The 18,143-nt window shown below is 48.2% G+C and overlaps 1 protein-coding gene across 2 annotated transcripts in view; it reads right to left on the reverse strand.

Moving 5' to 3' along the window:
- Window positions 1-18,143, reverse strand: part of AOAH (acyloxyacyl hydrolase) — a 131,310-nt gene that overhangs the window by 87,595 nt on the left and 25,572 nt on the right. The window contains exons 1-2 of one of the 2 annotated variants that reach the window (XM_075586630.1): window positions 3,035-3,267; window positions 1,001-1,096 (exon numbers count right to left, since the gene is read on the reverse strand). In XM_075586630.1, the coding sequence (XP_075442745.1) occupies window positions 1,001-1,096; window positions 3,035-3,098 (160 nt within the window). In that variant the 5' untranslated portion in view covers window positions 3,099-3,267. Of the gene's footprint in view, window positions 1-1,000; window positions 1,097-3,034; window positions 3,268-18,143 lie in introns of those variants that run through there. The other variant, XM_075586629.1, reaches the window with a different exon arrangement.

An 18,143-nucleotide genomic window follows, 5' to 3' on the forward strand; every position in this document is an offset into this window, starting at 1 on the left:
CATTGGACTTTGGATCAGAGGTTGGTAAGAGGCCTATCCTCCAAGCCCTGCAGATAGGGACTGGGAAGTGTGAGTTAGCCCTTAAAAAAGGATAGGCTGTTTTGTTTATTTGTATGCTGCCTTAAAGCTGTGTTATTTTTGAAGCTATGGGCAAATAAATGCCAATGTATATTTCACCCAAATCTATGTCTCCCTGGTTATACCGCTGCACTCGTCCCCTACATACATACATTGGTATTATTACTGCATGTAACACAAATTATTTTTAACCACTACTATCACTCACTCTAACTCATAAGAATTGGTAGTAATGTGATGTTTGTGTATCCTTTAATTAAGCAAAGCTGTATGTTGATCTTTAGCTCATAGTTAAATGGGTACTACCCCTAGGACAAAAGGGACCTCATATCAGTGGCATGATTAACATGTTGAGCGTACAGTACGTAATTAATTGACAACTGAAAATAAAACAGATATGCATCAGTATTATGAACTAATTGTTTAAACATGTATTATTTCCATGTTAACCACATGCGGTGAAATGTTTACTGGGATGTTTACATACATTACTCTCTGTTATTATAAATTTGTGTGTGATCTCTGGCACATTTTTAAACCACATATTTTTCATTTGTTGTTTTATGTAAAGTACAGTAGTTATGTCATAGATATCAGTACAATGCCTCTATCATCCTGAGGATCAAACATATCTCAGTCAGGTGGACATTTCGGGTTCATTTATTATAGCAGGAAAAAAATGCACAACATTTCGAAGAAAACTGACAATGAAACTGATAGTTCAGAATTCTTCACAGCTCTAATAAAAAAGTGGAAAAATAAAGCTAATATTATCGCCACATTTGTGCATAACAGGAAAGTTATATCAAAGATGAAACTCTCTGTTATTACACAATTTGAATACATTAAACAAGCAAATAAGTAGAAACAGTATGTAACTAGCATGGTGTGTTTTAATTTTTTTGATCTAGAGCATACTTACCAGGTAGATAGGAACACAGTACTTCCATTGCTTTCTGTGTGGTGCAATTATGCACCTGAGCAAGTTGTTCAATTACAGATACTAGAAGAACGCATCCTGCAAAACAAAAAAACTAAAATTAACTAACTTTGTTATTAGTTTGTGATGCATGTACAGTAATATGATCCAATTATTGTTACATACTGTATTCACAACATCAGATTTTCTATAAACCTTACAGATGTGCTCACGACCTCGGGTGATGGTTTTGGTTTTAAATCATTTTTGGGGTGATTGGGTTTTGCCAAAACTCGTTGAATTTTGATTATGGAGAACATGTGAATTTGATGGGGAAAAAAATAAATAAAAGTGTTATCTGGAGCAGTTTTTTGCTTCCTGTGTATTCACGCCATTTACAAAAATAATGATAACACAAAAAAATGATGTGATTCATGCCTGTTTTCAAGTCCAGCAAATAACAGCACAAGGTAAAACAAAGACAGGACAAGACTAGTTAGAAGGGGCAGACTATTTGAAAGACCATTACATTGATCAAGTATGTTATGTTGGAGATGGAGTGCAAATGCAACTGTGTGACTGACTGGTATACTGGCCTGGTAGAGACTTTAACACTAGTAGACAGTGAGATAGGTCAGATGGTGGTATATCTCTGGTCACCTATATATCCAGTTATCCGACAGGTAACCTACGGATGTTGTTAACCCAACTGCAACTGATTGACTGATACACTGAACTGGTAGAGACTTTTGACACTATAGACTGAAGGATCAGGTCAGATGGCGGTATATCTCACATGACACATACACTCAAGTACCCAACAGCACCCCTACCACATGCAGCACTTATCATCTGAGATCTGACTCCAAAAGACTGTTCATGGTCCCAAGGCTCAACAAAGTATCCGGCCGCTCCTCCTTCTCTTACCGTGCACCCCACACCTGGAACAACCTACCGGAGACTTTCACATCCACCACCAGTTTAAGTTCTTTCAAATCTAAGGCTGTCTCACATTTTAATCTGGTCTGTAACTGTTACATATACGCCTATAATATATATTCTCTTTAACTGTGCATGCAACGTCTTGTATATAATGTATACCCTGTTCATTTATGTAACTGTATTTGTAACCATGTATTATTTGTCTTAACTCTGTGCTCAGGACATACTTGAAAACGAGAGGTAACTCTCAATGTATTACTTCCTGGTAAAGAATTGAATGATCCAGGGCAACTTCGGATTTCTTTGAAAAATTTCATCAGCACAAAAAACACAACGTTTCATCCCAGTCACTTGATAAAGTCCCCTAGGAGGGATGAAACGTTGTGTTTTTTGTGCTGATTAAATTTTTCAAAGAAATCTGAAGTTGCCCTGGATCATTCAATTCTTCTCCATATACTGGATTTTTTAGGCAGATATCCCTGAACCAGGAGCACCGGTCCTTGCAAGTATTTTGATTTGTTTTATGTGGTGTGCAGCTTCTCTTGTTATATTACTTCCTGGTAAAACATTTTTATAAAGGCACAGACAGCCTTTTCCCGTCGCGATCTCTGTAGCGGAGCTGCCTGTAGCTTCCACCACTGCTGCCTGTAGCCCGAGTCCCGCGCAGGGCACGTGTTAAGGAGGTGCACACGGCTCTCATGGGTCAAAGTGCTACAAGCACGTGCGCGGGGAACGCTTGGCTGGCGGCCATTTTTTTCAGAATTTTTTTTCTGAAATGGGGCCCGGCGCCCGGGACGCCAACACCGGCAGACCCCCCCTGTTGGGGGCCCTGCGCATAACTCTCATCTCTTCGCTGAGATGCAGGACCTCCCCATCAGTATTTGCCTGGTTTTGTAAGGCGGCATCCATTTTGTTTTCAAGCTCCGTGGTTCTCTTAGCCAGCAAAGAAACTTCTGCCTTAAATTCTGTTACAGCTCTGCCCAGAGCGGACTGAAAAGACTCTCGCATTTCTCTAAGCATAGACTGAAGGTCCTGCTTTGTAATCATTTTGTCTCCCTCTGCAGTGATTCTCTCTCTCTCAGTAACAGCTCTCACCTTGTTTGCTGAGTTTCTCAGCTTTGCCTGTCGCTCCAGATCCTCTCCCTCCAGCCCGCAGCATGTCTCTCTGTCTCCCGGTCTGGGGCTGGTGCTGCGCGCTCCATGTGTACTCACGTCAGCTCCATCTTTGTTTTTTATTTTCTTCTCGACCGTTGCCGATTGTAACCGGTCGAAACGGGAGAGATCCAGGTCTCCGTCTTCCCGTTCTTTCCGGGGGGCATCTCCGCTACTTCCCCCGACTGCTGCTGCGGCCCGCGGATCACAAAAAGGTGACGATCAGTGGTTATAACAAAGTATACTAGCGGAGTGCACGGAGCTGTCCTAGCAAACGTGCATCCACGGTGACGTCACGTGCGCGCCCCCAAAATAGTTTGTTTTATTAACTACGTTGTGGTTCTTGCTGAATTTTTATTGAGCTCAGTGAAAGCTGCTTTATTACAGTGAAAAAACTTTGTTAGAGTCATTTTTGTTAAATAAAAGTTAGTTGTCTTACATAAATGTTTTTTTTTCTTCTATATTCACCAAACCACTTATACACTGCTATTGGTCATTTCTCTGAACCAGCAGTTATGGTGTTAAGGCTGTAGAAGATGTCCCAAATATCTTTAAGTTATGATAAATCAAACATAAAGCATTTAACTCCTATTGTCATAAGCAGCCGGAGAGGAGTATAACTAAAGCTACCTGATTTCTGGAAGTTGACACATTTACATGATACAACAATATATTAGAGATGGCTAGAAGGAGCAGCTCAGTGAGTAAAAGCTCTGACTGAAAACGATGACACTGACTTCGAAGCAGGGGAACCATGCGTGTTCCTGTACAGACCTTTACAAAATGAGACAAATTGGTACAGTAGCTCTACTAACATCCTACTTAGGCTTAAAATTAGATGTGTGTGTAACCATGCTGTAAAATGGCTGCAGTCATCTCTCCTGCTGACAGTAAGGCCTGGTAAGTTATGGGCATGCCAGCAGTAATTATGGAGGTTTGCCCTCACACCCTGGTGAGGTGCCCTATGTATGGATGGGAGTGGTCACATGTTCTGAATCCATGATTAGTGATGTCAGAGTTGTGTCAGCCCCCAGAGGATACATAAGGCACAGCACTGCCAAAAGTTAGTGTGTGTTCAGGCGATCATCAGTTGTTGCTAAGCTGTTGGAAGGTTATGTAAGAGACTATGAGACAAGGAGCAAGTCTGAGTGCAGGCTTGGGAGGAGACAGCTTATAAGACTGTGACCAGGGACCTGGCACAGGGACTATCTCCCTAAGGGGAGATACGGAATCCACCAATTTGGGGAAAGAACACCTTTCAAAGGGAAGTGCGGTGAACACGAGAGGCTAATTACACCCACTGTGAGGGGCAGCTGGCCCGCCGCAAGTCAATAAAGATGATCCTGTTAAACCATACCCTCTTGTGGTAAGTGTGGAGTGATTACACAGAGGAGTGCACCACAGAGGAGTTCCTCACCAGGACCATCCACAAGCGGACGCTGGGATCCTGATGAGGTGGAGGATCTAGGTAGGACTCAAGTACACTACCTCAGCTACCTGTCTGGGTTGGCAATCCCCACACAACATCATGCGGGAGACTCAGGAGTCCTGTTGCCAACAGGTGCACCACCAGACACTACCATGTATGGGGACTGGTTAGACCACAGGGGCCAATGTGAGATTGGGTGGGTCAGGCTAGCCCAGAAAATCCGTTATAATTGGAGGCGCTGCTGAGAGATAGACCTGTCAACAGGACAGGCTTTTTCTAGGTCACTTGGAAACAGGGATAGTGTCTGCTGCCACTTTGTGCTGCGTTGGGACGGACCTAGGGGTAGTCAGGGGGCTGATGGAGTTTGTCAGTTCGCAGGGACGACCTAGGGGCCTGAAAGGAGTTGGGGGTTTGGAGCCGGGCTATAGCTGTCCTAGTCACCTTGAGGCAGTGCTAGTTGGTAGGATGCCTAAAGGGATAGCCTGTTAACGTGGTCAGGAATCCTGGAGAGGGTCTGCGCTAGGCTAGCCAACAGTAGGTAGATGCCCCAGTACTGCATGGAGGAGCCAGAGTACTCTAGCCCATTCCAGACCACTTACCGAAGGGAGCACAGACTGGGAGGAAGGAGATACAGCAGACACAGATAGAGTGAGCCTAGCCTGAGGTAGTGCATACACGAGTCCAGTCTACATTAGGTACACAAGGTGGTGCATCAAGGTAATCTTTATTGTGCCGGTGTGGAAGCTGCCCCGCAGAGAGGAGCTCCATGTACAATAATTCTAAGTACAGTGAATGAATGGCGTCCGCAAGAATGGAGGATCCGCGCGGCGCGGAAGGTCCAAGATGGCGGACGGAGGCTAATGGCGAGAGCGCACATGGCGTGTGTGCGGGTGAAGAGCTTGCTACACTGGCGACACAGTTTATTACACTGCGGCCAGATCCGCAAGCCGGGAGATTTCCCGGCTTGCTAGTGGCCGCCCCTCGGCGTGCCGCGCGTCATAGACGCGCGGTCACGCGTCTTCGGGAGCGTGCGCCCCCTGCACGCGCGTCCAGGGGCTCCCCGAGGGAGCCCTGGTGTCCCGCGATCGCGGGACAGCGGCAGGGGGTTCCGGGGGACCCGGCGGACCCGGCAGCGGTAGGGAGAGCGCCCCGATCGGAGGGCGCTCTTCCGCTGCTTCGGCGCGCGCCCGTCACTCTCGGGCGCGCGCCAGGCTACTGCTGCGGCACAGAACGGGCAAATGCTCGAATAAACTGTGCCGCAGCAGTATGGAAATGACTTTCACGAGCCTGCTGTGGAGTGGTGTTAAGGCTGTAGCCGCACCGTTTTGGTCCTGCCTAGGACCGCGGGGTACTACTCCGGATGACAGTGTTAAGGACATTGTGATTGCGGCCGATGAAAAAGAAGGATCTGCTTGCCAGTCGGTGAGCGTTATGCAGAAAGCTACCTCAGTAGCTAAAGTGATTGGAAATGCAAACCAAGATGGCGGCTCCCACGTCCCTAGGAGGCCGCGTGGGCTTGCTGAAGAGAAAACTGCAGTTGCAAAAGTTGCAGACAGTTGGCCAGGATTGGCGCCAAAGAAAGAACCCCACCCTGTTGGGGGTAATGGCGCGAAAGCTGTGGCCGCGCCCTCCAGGACTGTGACAGGCTCAGAGCCAATTATGGGCCATAACGTGAATCTGTGGGACCCTCCCCAAATATTCACCAGGGGGAGGGGTCTCTATCTCTGCCAAGCGAGACCTGAGCTGTCTGAGGGAGGAGCTGGATGTGAGCTTCCTGTCCCACAGTTGCGAGGAGCTGGTGAACAGGAGAGACCACTGTGCAAAGTGTCTCCCGTAACCAGCACTACAAAGAGCGATATGGACATTGGGGTATATCCCTATTCATTGCCAGGAGGCTTCCTGGTAGTCATGGTGGGGGATACGGCTAGGCATTCCGCCGGGTCCCCTGGTGCACTGTGGAAAGAAGGTACGGATCCCGGAGAATGGGGATCGGGGCCGGTTGTTAAGGCCGAGACCGAGGAGAAAGGAGCGGTCGGTCAGCGTACCGACCGGGAGACAAAAGGCGGTCGCCACGAACGGTGACCCCGAGCAGAATGGAAGCGGATTCCTCCAATGAGGAACCCAGAGTGTCGTCCGGTGCAGTGATCCGGCCTGTGGCAGTATCCTGTGGAGAAAACAGGAGGAAGGTACCACTTACCGGGAGTATCGGTGAGAGGAGTCGGGTGTCGCCAGTGGAGCAAAGGGCCGATAGGCGGAGCTCTTCCATTCCTGGGACCGGCGGGTCCAGCAGTGACGGGCGATCCACGCCCAACCTGCGGAGCGGTAAGAGCAGTCCTTGTACTTACCAGGCTCCAGTGACGGCATCCGTGGAGGAGAGGCGATAGCAGGCCCAGGCGGCGCTGGAGAAGGCAGTGGAACTTCCGGACGTCGTCGTGGAGGAAAAGATCCCGCATGGGGATCCATCGCAAGATGGCGGAGTATCAGGTTCCGGTGATGACGTCACTTCCGGCGGAGGTAGCAGAACGACCGGAAAGAGAACAACAACGCCTCGGCGATCGGGCAGCGCTTCCCGATCACCTGTGACAACTAAGAGCTGGCAAGCTGCGAGGAGAGCCGAAAAGGGTGAGGCTCAACCAGCGGAGAGTTCTCGCAGTGATTCTGGACAATCTAAGGGTAGAGAGCAGGTCGGAACCCCGCGGATACCATTTGCCCGTCCTTACGCCCAAACACATTCCCTAGATAAAGCCCCTGTCCCAGTTACCTTTTCCCGTGGGTCCACGTCCAGTTTGGGGATGTCGGGAGGGTCCCAGGGAACCGGTGAGGAACGGACTGGGGAGAGACTGGCAAGTTACACATCCGCGATGGGTCGGTGGGTGGAGGATATTCGGGGGAGGCATCTGAGTCCAGTTGGAGACCTAGCGTGGCTATAGTAAAGTTGGAAGTAAGGCCAAAGAATGTGGGGTGGCCTAAGTCCCGATCTACTGGGACATCGTGGTGTCTTCCTGGGGGGATACAGAGGAGGGAGATTCCCTGGAATCAGAGCCCGAGAAGGTTAGGGAGACCCGGTGGTGGGCCCCATTATTTGAGGGTTATGTGGGGTGGATGGACCGCACTCGGTTGCTACTACAAAGGGAGGATGTAGTAGATTACTGGTGGGCTAAGAGAGAATTTACAGCAGAGGAGCGGCAAAGGGAGATGCATAGGGGATATGGCACTGATGAGGAGGAAGGATCAGGGGAAGAAGATTGGGATCCTGGCGGGTTAGATGAGAAGTGTCACCCAGAGGGTTACAGCATTGCTGCTCTAAGCCCAGTGGACCATGCTGTGCGCAGGCCATTGTAAGAGGGTATGGTAGTACCAGTAATGGATACTCCAGCAGGGAGTAATCCTAGTTGTTAAACATCTACGTTAGGATGTATCTGTTATTGTGATGAAAAGATATGTACTTTAATAATTATGTGTGTCATTCATTTTACAGTGCTTCCTGAAGAAAGGTACTTCAAATTTAGGTCCCAGCCGGGGATGGTAGGATTCACCAGGGGGAGAATGTAACCATACTGTAAAATGGCTGCAGTCATCTCTCCTGCTGACAGTAAGGCCTGGTAAGTTATGGGCATGCCAGCAGTAATTATGGAGGTTTGCCCTCACACCCTGGTGAGGTGCCCTATGTATGGATGGGAGTGGTCACATGTTCTGAACCCATGATTAGTGATGTCAGAGTTGTGCCAGCCCCCAGAGGATACATAAGGCACAGCACTGCCAAAAGTTAGTGTGTGTTCAGGAGATCATCAGTTGGTGCTAAGCTGTTGGAAGGTTATGTAAGAGACTATGAGACAAGGAGCAAGTCTGAGTGCAGGCTTGGGAGGAGACAGCTTATAAGACTGTGACCAGGGACCTGGCACAGGGACTATCTCCCTAAGGGGAGATAGGGAATCCACCAATTTGGGGAAAGGACACCTTTCAAAGGGAAGTGCGGTGAACATGAGAGGCTAAGTACACCCACTGTGAGGGGCAGCTGGCCCGCCGCAAGTCAATAAAGATGATCCTGTTAAACCATACCCTCTTGTGGTAAGTGTGGAGTGATTACACAGAGGAGTGCACCACAGAGGAGTTCCTCACCAGGACCATCCACAAGCGGACGCTGGGATCCTGATGAGGTGGAGGCGCTGCACTGGATCTAGGTAGGACTCAAGTACACTACCTCAGCTACCTGTCTGGGTTGGCAATCCCCACACAACATCATGCGGGAGACTCAGGAGTCCTGTTGCCAACAGGTGCACCACCAGACACTACCATGTATGTATGGGGACTGGTTAGACCACAGGGGCCAATGTGAGATTGGGTGGGTCAGGCTAGGCCAGAAAATCCGTTACATGTGAAACGTTACAAACTGCGTTAGCAAAGGGTTGTGACTTTTGTTGAGCTCACTGCAGGGCCTCTTGCCCTGTCTAGGGTGGCGTCACGTTGCCATGCAACATGGAGCCATGTGACATAACTTTGTCATGGCAACGCAGCACCATGTTGCCATGGCAATGGCGCCATGACATCGGGGCGCTGCAGGATGAGATGCCCCTAGACAAGGTTACAGAGGCCCCACGCTACAGTTACAGAGGCCCCACGTTCTCCCATGGCAATCGTTGTTTCAATGTTGTGGGGAAGAGTGCGGGGCCTCTGTAAGCGCGGGGCTCGGTGCACAGGCATCAATGGCACTGCCATCAAGCCGGCCCTGCCTGTGAAATATGCTAATTTCAATATGCAAAGTATATTCAAATGATTGATATGAACATATTTCCCAGATGTCTCTGGTCTCTCTCTTATTCTCTCTCAGGGGAAAGCTTTGCACATCTCTACATCAAATCACAGTATACATGTCAGATGCACTGACCGTGGCCGCTTGGAGATGCACTTACCAGAACACCAGTCTCTGTAAGTTCTCCCCACTTACACCTAGATTGTAAGCACTTCGGGTCACGGACTCCTTTTCCCATTTTATGTCTGAAGCGCTTATTCCCATTATGTGTTATAATATTATATCCCATGAATTACTGCTCTAAAGCATTATGTAACTGGATGGCGCTTATAAATAAACATACTGTATATACACACGTGCATACGATTTGCTTTTCTGTTACATTCATGACAATCTCAACAGAGGAATCTTTCAACATGACTGCAAAAGAAACTTTGCAGACGGCGCGATACTTTATATGGAAACAACATATACAGTATATCATGCAGAAAGGATGTTGTACAAGAGCTTTCAGAATCCCATTATCCCTTTTTCTTTTTTTTTTCAAGTGTTCTCATCATTCATGATAATGTGTGCATGTTAAGGTAAGAGTGAATGAGACACAGATTACATTTAGGAACGGTCTTGAAAGTAAGTAAAGACAAGGTCAGCAGACATGAACCAGTTGTGCCAGCATATGAACGCTTCTCATTGGAACTTACAAATTGGCTCTGGAGATCATGAGCTCAACAAAGTATGCACTTAAGGAGAGTCAAATTAAATGTCCTAGTTGTGGGCCACAGCTGTGCTGTAAGAGAAGTGGTAGCGGTTAAACAAAGCATTATTGTACTTGAGCCTTAACATGATATTGCTATCACAAAGGGAAAACTCACCATGGAACATAAAATATTTGGTTTAATAAAAAGTGAAGGACCCAATTTATTGTTACAGTAAAGCTATTTATTATAATTTCATATTCACATCCATCCACTCTATTAATGGCAAATTATTTAATTTAGCTAGCCTTGTCAACTAAATGAGTGACCTTACAGAAAGCCATTAAAAATAATCTATAAGGGAGGTGCATGCTGGGAAGCAAGGAGCATGGAAGCTTGAACTGAGAGCTCTGTGCCTCACTCCCTGTTTTTCTAAAAAAACGAACAACAAAACTGGCAAGACTTGAATAAAAACACCACCTTATACTAACTAAACATCCAGGATGTCAAAGAAGATAGCTAAAACCCCTAAAAAAAAGGGGCTCCCAGAGTATTTTGACGGAGGAAAGCCAAGCAGAGTCACGGCGGCAATGGCACCCACCTCCCGCACTGGATCAGAATCAGAGGAGGAGGGGGATACAGGGGAGGATCAGGGTCTTCTGCCGGTAAGACGCTGCGATTTTGAAAGACTATATACAGACTTAAAATCCATGTTGCAGGCTGAAATTAGAGCCCTGGGAAAGGAGGTAGGGAGCCTGGGGGCAAGAACGCAGGAGCTTGAAGTGAAGGTGGATGCTAACGCCAAGGTTGGCCTGCGCAATACAAAAAAGACAGCGGACCTGCAGGCGCAAATTAACGAATTAAAAGACAGACAAGAAGACGCAGAAAATCGCGACCGACGCAACAATGTCCGCCTACGGGGCGTCCCAGAGACTGTGGGAGACTGTGAGGAGTTCGTGGCGCGGTGGCTTGCCCATATGTGCCCGGATTCCTCGCAAGATAAACTGGGAATGGATAGATGCCATCGGGCGCTCCGGTCAAAGCCACAACCAACAGAAAAACCGTGGGACATTATAGTGCGGCTCCATCACTATAAGACCAGGGAAGCGGTGCTGCAGCACGCAAGGAATGCGCCCCTGAGAGAATTTGAGGGCACCAAAATTGCAGTATTCCAGGACATTGCCCCAATTACATTAGCCCGGAGAAGAGAGCTGTGGCCCATAACTAAATGCCTCAGGGATAAGGCCATCCGCTACCGTTGGCTATTTCCCTTCGGGCTGATGGTGATTAAAAATGGAAGCCAAATCAGTATGAAAGCCCCTGGAGAAGGTGAGGCGTTCCTCAAGAAGCTGGGGCTTCGGCTGACCCCCACGGCCTCCGAGACGGAAGAGCCGGCCCCGGGACCATCCTGGACTACAGTTGGAGGCACAGCTTCTGAGGGGGCCACTCAAGGAGGAGGAAATGTTTAATCTCTATGTTCCACCACAGTTTGAACTATAATAAAGTTGCCAGTTCGGTGTTCGAAACAGCAGGAAAACTACACCTTTGCCCTGGACTAATGTACCTCGTGCCCCCCCCTAGCTGAGCCGGTGGATGTCGCATGCCCGGGACGTCGGGCGCCTGTTTAAAAAATCTATGGGACTCACCTCGTGGTGGTGGCATGGCTCCCAAGATGGCGGGGACAGCTCAGGCGGAGTGGAACGCAGAACCAGGAAGGCGGGAGGATCGAGGTGAGCGGGAAGCCGTGATGATGCGTCTACCCTGGGGAGTTGGCAGATCCAAGATGGCGGCCGGAGGAAGTGCATCACCGGAAGGGGCGGGAATTGGAGCGGCCATCTTGGAGGTGGCGAGGAGCAGAGGAACCCCTGGCGGTGACATCACAGCAGAGAGCCGGAAGCAACGGCGCCTGCGACCGGAGAAGAGGCCGCCGAGCAGAAGGGAGCAGCTGTGTCCCTGGACGCCGGCACGCCGGCCAGGAGGCCGAAAAGAGAAGACAGCGGAGCGGAGTTGGTCTACACCGGAGAACAATAAAGAACAGTGTTGTGGACTTGACTTATTACGAAGAAGGGGGGGTAGAGGGGTGAGAGACCAGAGAGCCGGGGGGCGGATAAGGAAGACAAGAGTAGCGCAGGGGGAGGGGAAATAGAGGAGGAGAGGGAAAGTGAAGTGAATAGGAAGGAGGGGGAAGGGTAATAGGGCGAGATTGGATGGGGTAAGTAGTTTAAGTAGGTGGTTCAGGGCAAGTGATTAGGATGAGAGGAGCAGTAGGTAGATGGGGTGGAGGGGGGATCAAGGCGGGGAGGAGTAGGGAAGAGAAGAAGAGGGGAGTAGGTAGGTTGAGGGGAAAGGAGGGGGATGTGATATATTGGAAGGTAAGAGTACGTTAGCGTAAGAGAAGGATTTATGGAAGCGATGGAGAGAGATAAGGGAAGGGTAAAAGATAAAATAAGAGAAAGATAGAGAGGAGAAGGCAAGACGCTCGCGGGAAGGTAGATAAAGTGTGAGGGAGCATAGGAAAGTGATCAAAAGGACTCAGGTAACCAAAACACACCTGACTCCAGTGCAGTCAACTAATTAGATGCAGTTCATCTCTTTAAACGGTGGCCCCATCAGCCAAAGACAGGGGTGCGTAGGACCAGGCCAAGCAAAGCCCGGACGTGCCACAGAGAGAGACGCAGGAGCTAGATTAATATCTCCAAGCAGGGGTGCGAGGCTAAAGTATTACAAAGGGAGAGGAAGGTTACTGTAGTGAGGAGTACATAGGGCAAAGGAGTGATCCTAGGAAAGCATTGTTTGCTAGTTATTGTTGGAAGATTTTATAGGAGGGAGGCCGGATAGCGGGGTTCGAGCCTGCTTTTGTTCCTGCATGGACCGACAGCTGGAGCGGGAAAGGACATCAACCCCAATGGCCGGCAAAGTCCCTTGGGAGGGGATTCCAGTGAGGGAGGGAGGGGGGCGGGAGGGGAGGGAGTACCTGACCACCTACACTGAATACCCAAGGGCGTTGGTCTCACAGCCAGGGTACTGGTACCGAGGCTCTGAGACCACTGTTTATATGTGTTGTTTATGTCTGTCTGGATGTTCCCCCCCTCCCTTCTTGTATCTCCCCCCCCCCCCATAGTGCACCAACCTACAGGAAGATGGAGAACTACAGATTCCCAGAAGCAGTTGGAGTATGCGGACCAACGAACGGCCCAGATGATCTCGCCAATGGAGCACACCTCTTTTGCAGACAAGGATGAGTAATGAATTAATAATGATTACACACAATGTCAAAGGGTTTAACAGCCCGGTTAAGCGTAGAATCGCATTTAAAGAGTATAGCCGCCTGAAAGCCAATATACTTTTTCTACAAGAAACCCACTTTTCACGCTCCAATCACCTGAAATATTTAGACAAAAATTACAGAACTTTTTATCTGGCCTCTAACAAGGCAAAGAAAAGAGGAGTGGCTATCTTAGCACACAATAAACTAGCGTTAGATATAAATAAACAATATGCGGACCCGGAAGGTCGTTATATCATCCTTACGGGGATGATACAAAGTCAACCTCTTACATTAGCGTCAGTCTACGCCCCATGCGAGACGAGCGCTACATTCTTTACACAGTTCTTTAATAAATTACACACTGTCGCGAAGGGACATATCTTCATAGCAGGCGATCTTAACCGCACACTAGACTCTGACCTGGACAGATGTACGAGACCTAACCCATCCCACAAACAGGACGTACTAACCATACATAAGGGGATGCAAGACTGTCAGCTAATTGATATCTGGCGGGAACAACATCCTAATGCACGGGAATATACCTTCTATTCCCACCCACACAATCGTTACAGTCGGATAGATTACCTCCTGGTATCCAATAGAGTGGTTCCGGTGGTAGGGCACACAAAGATCCATGGAATCTCGTGGTCCGACCATGCACCGGTAGAGCTGCGGTGCACATTAGACGCCTTAGACAGACCTGGAGCAAACTGGAAGCTCAACGAACTCCTCCTTAAATGCCCCGTAACTGCAAAAGAGATTGGTGAGCGAATCCAAGAATATTTTAAGGACAACAAAGGCAGTGTGACGGCTCAGTCCACGCTCTGGGAGGCCCATAAGGCTACCATGAGGGGGGTGTTGATGTCCATAGCAGGAAAAAGAAAGAGAGCAAAAGAGGCGAAAGTAAAAGAGCTACGGGAGAAATTGGCACATCTCACTGCTCAACACAAAACGCACAAAGATAAATTGGTTTGGAAAGAACTGCGTGACACTAAAATTAAACTTAACCTGGTCCTGTCCTCTCAGGCCGAGAAGGAGTTGGCGTGGTCAAAGCGCAGATTCTATGAGAAAGCCAACAGGCCAGATACCCTATTGGCCAATAAGCTCCGAAACAAGCTTCCAAATTTTCGAATAGCATCCATCAAATCTCAGGGGGGGGACCTTACCTCTGATCCTCGACAAATAGTGGAGGTGTTTAAGAATTATTACGCCACATTATACGACGGAGATAAGGTCAGCCACATACAAAAGACCGCAGCAACTTTGAACAAATTCCTAAAAGAGGCAAATCTGCCTACCTTGAGCAGAGAGGATAGGGAGGCACTTCACCCTTGAGGAAGTAAAAGAGGTAATGAAGTCCCTTAAACCCGCTAAAGCCCCTGGTCCAGATGGATTTTCAAATTTATATTATAAAAAATTTGTCAAGATTCTGGCTCCCCACTTGTTGTCCCTATTTAACGGGATTCTAGCAGGAGAGCCCCTCCCGGCGCAGATGCTCCAGGCGTCTATCTCTGTGATCCACAAACCCGGTAAGGACCCGGCAGACGTAAAGAGCTACCGGCCAATATCCCTGATCAATTCCGACATTAAAATCTTCTCAAAATTGTTAGCTAACAGGGTGGGCATTGTCCTTCCGGGGCTGATTCACCCGGATCAAGTAGGCATTATTGAGGGCAGGCAGGCGGCAGACAATACTAGATGGATTGTAGATTTGATTGATCTGGCAAAAAAGAAAAGTATTCCGTCTATGTTGTTGAGTCTGGACGCCGAAAAGGCCTTTGATAGGATTGACTGGCCCTTCCTCAGGGAGACGCTTGGGGGCGTTTGGGTTCGGGGGGCGCCTCCTAGAGGCAATACTAGCCCTTTACAATGGTCTCATTGCAAGGGTGCGACACCAAGGGTTCCCATCGGAGGTATTTAACATCCGTAGCGGGACAAGACAAGGATGCCCACTTTCACCGTTAATATTTGCCCTCTGCATAGAACCGTTAGCGGCTCATATCAGAGCAAGCCCAGATATAACAGGGATAGATATAGGGGAGCAGCATCATAAAGTAGCGTTATACGCAGACGATGTAATCTTGACACTGTCAAAACCCCTCACCTCCTTGCCCAATGTCTTTGCGATCTTGGGAACTTTCAGCTTGGTGTCGGGGTTTAAAATTAACCAGGCCAAGTCGGAAGCGCTTAACATCAATCTACCCAAGCCGGTCGAAAAACTGATAGAGCTCAACTTCAATTTTAAATGGCAACCCTCCGCTATCAAATATTTAGGGGTATATATCACAAAGGACTACAACACACTATATAAAGCAAATTTCCCCAGAATAATGAAGAAACTGAAGATCTCAGGGTTTGGGCGGGTTATGGCATATCATGGTTTGGGCGGATCAACAGTGTCAAAATGAACCTGCTGCCTAAATTGTTATATCTGTTTCAAGCCCTCCCAATACCTCTTGTTAGGACTGAGGTCCTCACGCTGCAGGCTCACATTATTCAATTTATTTGGAATAAAAAAAGCCCACGAATTGCGAAAAACATACTGACAAAACCAGTAACAAGAGGAGGGTTAGCGGTACCTTGCTTGTTGGCATACCACAAGGCGGCATAATTATGCCAAATTGTCCAGTGGCACTCGAACCCAGCAAATAGAAGATGGGTGGCCCTAGAAACAGAATGCTGCGCGCCAGTAAAACTACATGATCTGATTTGGCTTCCAAAACAGTGCAAGAAATCAATAGGGATGCCACTCTGTGCAATTGCGAACTCGCTAGCGGTCTGGGAGTCATCTAAATTTAAAGCCAAATTGACCACACGACAGTCGTTGATGACCCCCCTGGTGGGAAATCCGGATTTTGCTCCAGGGCTGTTAGGTGACAAATTTGTAAAATGGACGCAAGCACGGTACTTACGATTAAAGGACCTGGAAGGAAGTAAATATATCAAGACGTTCGATATGATTAAGGATGAGAAAAAGCTACCCAACACAGAATTATTTAGATTCCTCCAGGTCAGGGCTTTCTATAATAAATTCCCGGTTCGCCCAGCACGAACCAATTTCGAACAGCTGTGTTCCAGAGAGACAGACACAAGAGGACTAACTTCTCGGATGTAGAGGGAGGTAATCTGTCCGAAGACTTCCGACGCCCCCCGACTGAAATACATGCGACAGTGGGAGACAGATTTAGGGGAGACACTAGAGGACGAGGAATGGGATCAGATATTACAGGCAGCTACCAAAAGCTCAATCTGTGCCACGTTAAAGGAGAACGCATATAAAGTCCTAATGCCTACCATACCCCATTGAAATGATCTAAATTTATCAAGGGCTATTCCCCGCTCTGCCCAAAACAGTGTGGGGAAACTGCTGATTTAAAACATATGCTGTGGTCTTGCCCGAACGTGGTCCCGATTTGGGAATCTATTAGGGAATGGCTAGAAAGAATCCTCAACTTGGAGGTCCCCCTGGACCCGTGGCTGTTCCTCGTGGGCAGACATCCCGGGGGTGGACACCGCCACAATTTTGCATTAATATATATAAATGCGTTCTCCTTGGACAGAGCAGACCCGACGGGATGATGACATAGCGAAGGAGAACGTAGAACCACCGTGATATTCACAACACACTCTAGCGTACACATAGAGCAAAAAGCAGTTCCTCCGCTCTGATGCAGCAGCTACAGGTGCCCCCCTCCCCCACCCACCCTACTGTGTATCACCCCAGTCTAGTTTGTCCTGTCCGTCTTAGTGATGTGGTTTATGTGTGGTTCGTTACGTCTGTCTCATGTCCTGTCTACGTGTTACTGTTTTGATGACAAAATTGTGTATTCCGTAACGTATGCCAATAGGTGGTGATATTATGTACGCTCTGTAATACCAAATAAAAATGAGAGTTATAAAAAAATAATAATAATCTATAAGAAAATATTTATCTGCATTAAAGTAGTAATCCCCCCCTATGCCTTTAACCATTTTTTTTTTTACATTTTCTGAGCCGGGGCATCTGATCCCATGCATCTTATGTAGTAGAACTGCTTAGGAAATATGGACCATAAACTGCTGATGAAGCAGCGTTCAATTGGCTGCACAAGTTATGGTGACAACGGCAGCCGTATTGTTTCTTTGGATAATTCAGGTCTTGCAATTTAAAAGCCTCATATTCCAGGAAGCAGGACAGTCCCTAGAGTTAACATCCATGTGATTCAATAAAACATACTAAGCTGTAGGAATTCTTGCTTTATTACCAATAGCCCCCCAGATACAATACCACTAGCCTCCCCAGATACAATTACCACTAACCCCCCCTAGATACAATTACCACTTGTAACGCTTGCACTCACCACGAACAAGGTGGGACCCCGGTACTAAGGTGGGAAAGTATAGAACTGCGCACCCATAGCAGGGTGGATAGTCAAGATGGCCGGGTCTGGGTTGGAGTGTGGGTTAGTCTTGATACTTGCCGAGGTCGTAGATAGGTGCCAAGAGAGTAGTCAGAGTCTGAGGTGCCGTGGTCAAGGGTTGGAGCCATTAAAGAAGTAAATTATCCGTTTGCCATGGTCAGGGATGGAGAATGTCGGAAGGTCAGAGGCAAGCCAGGGTCGATAATCTAGAGCAGGGTCCAAAGTCTAGCCGGGTCGGTACACAGGAAGACAAACAGCAACAAGGTTAGTAGCACAGACGGAACAAGGCAGAAACTGAGACAGAGACGTGGGAACACAAGGCTACCAATAACTATGCTCAGCCAAAGAGGAAGTGACAGAGCTGAGCATACATAGAAACAGGAGTCCAATGAGAGAAGGGGGTGGAGTGGAGGAGTGGCCTCTGCGGAGGCAGGGATAGGCCGTTTAGAAGCAGGAGACAGGTGAGGGAGATATTAGAGTTCACGTGCAGCTGGGGAGCGGTGCACG

The sequence above is a fragment of the Ascaphus truei genome, chromosome 2 (assembly GCF_040206685.1).
Source record: "Ascaphus truei isolate aAscTru1 chromosome 2, aAscTru1.hap1, whole genome shotgun sequence".
NCBI lineage: Eukaryota > Metazoa > Chordata > Amphibia > Anura > Ascaphidae > Ascaphus > Ascaphus truei.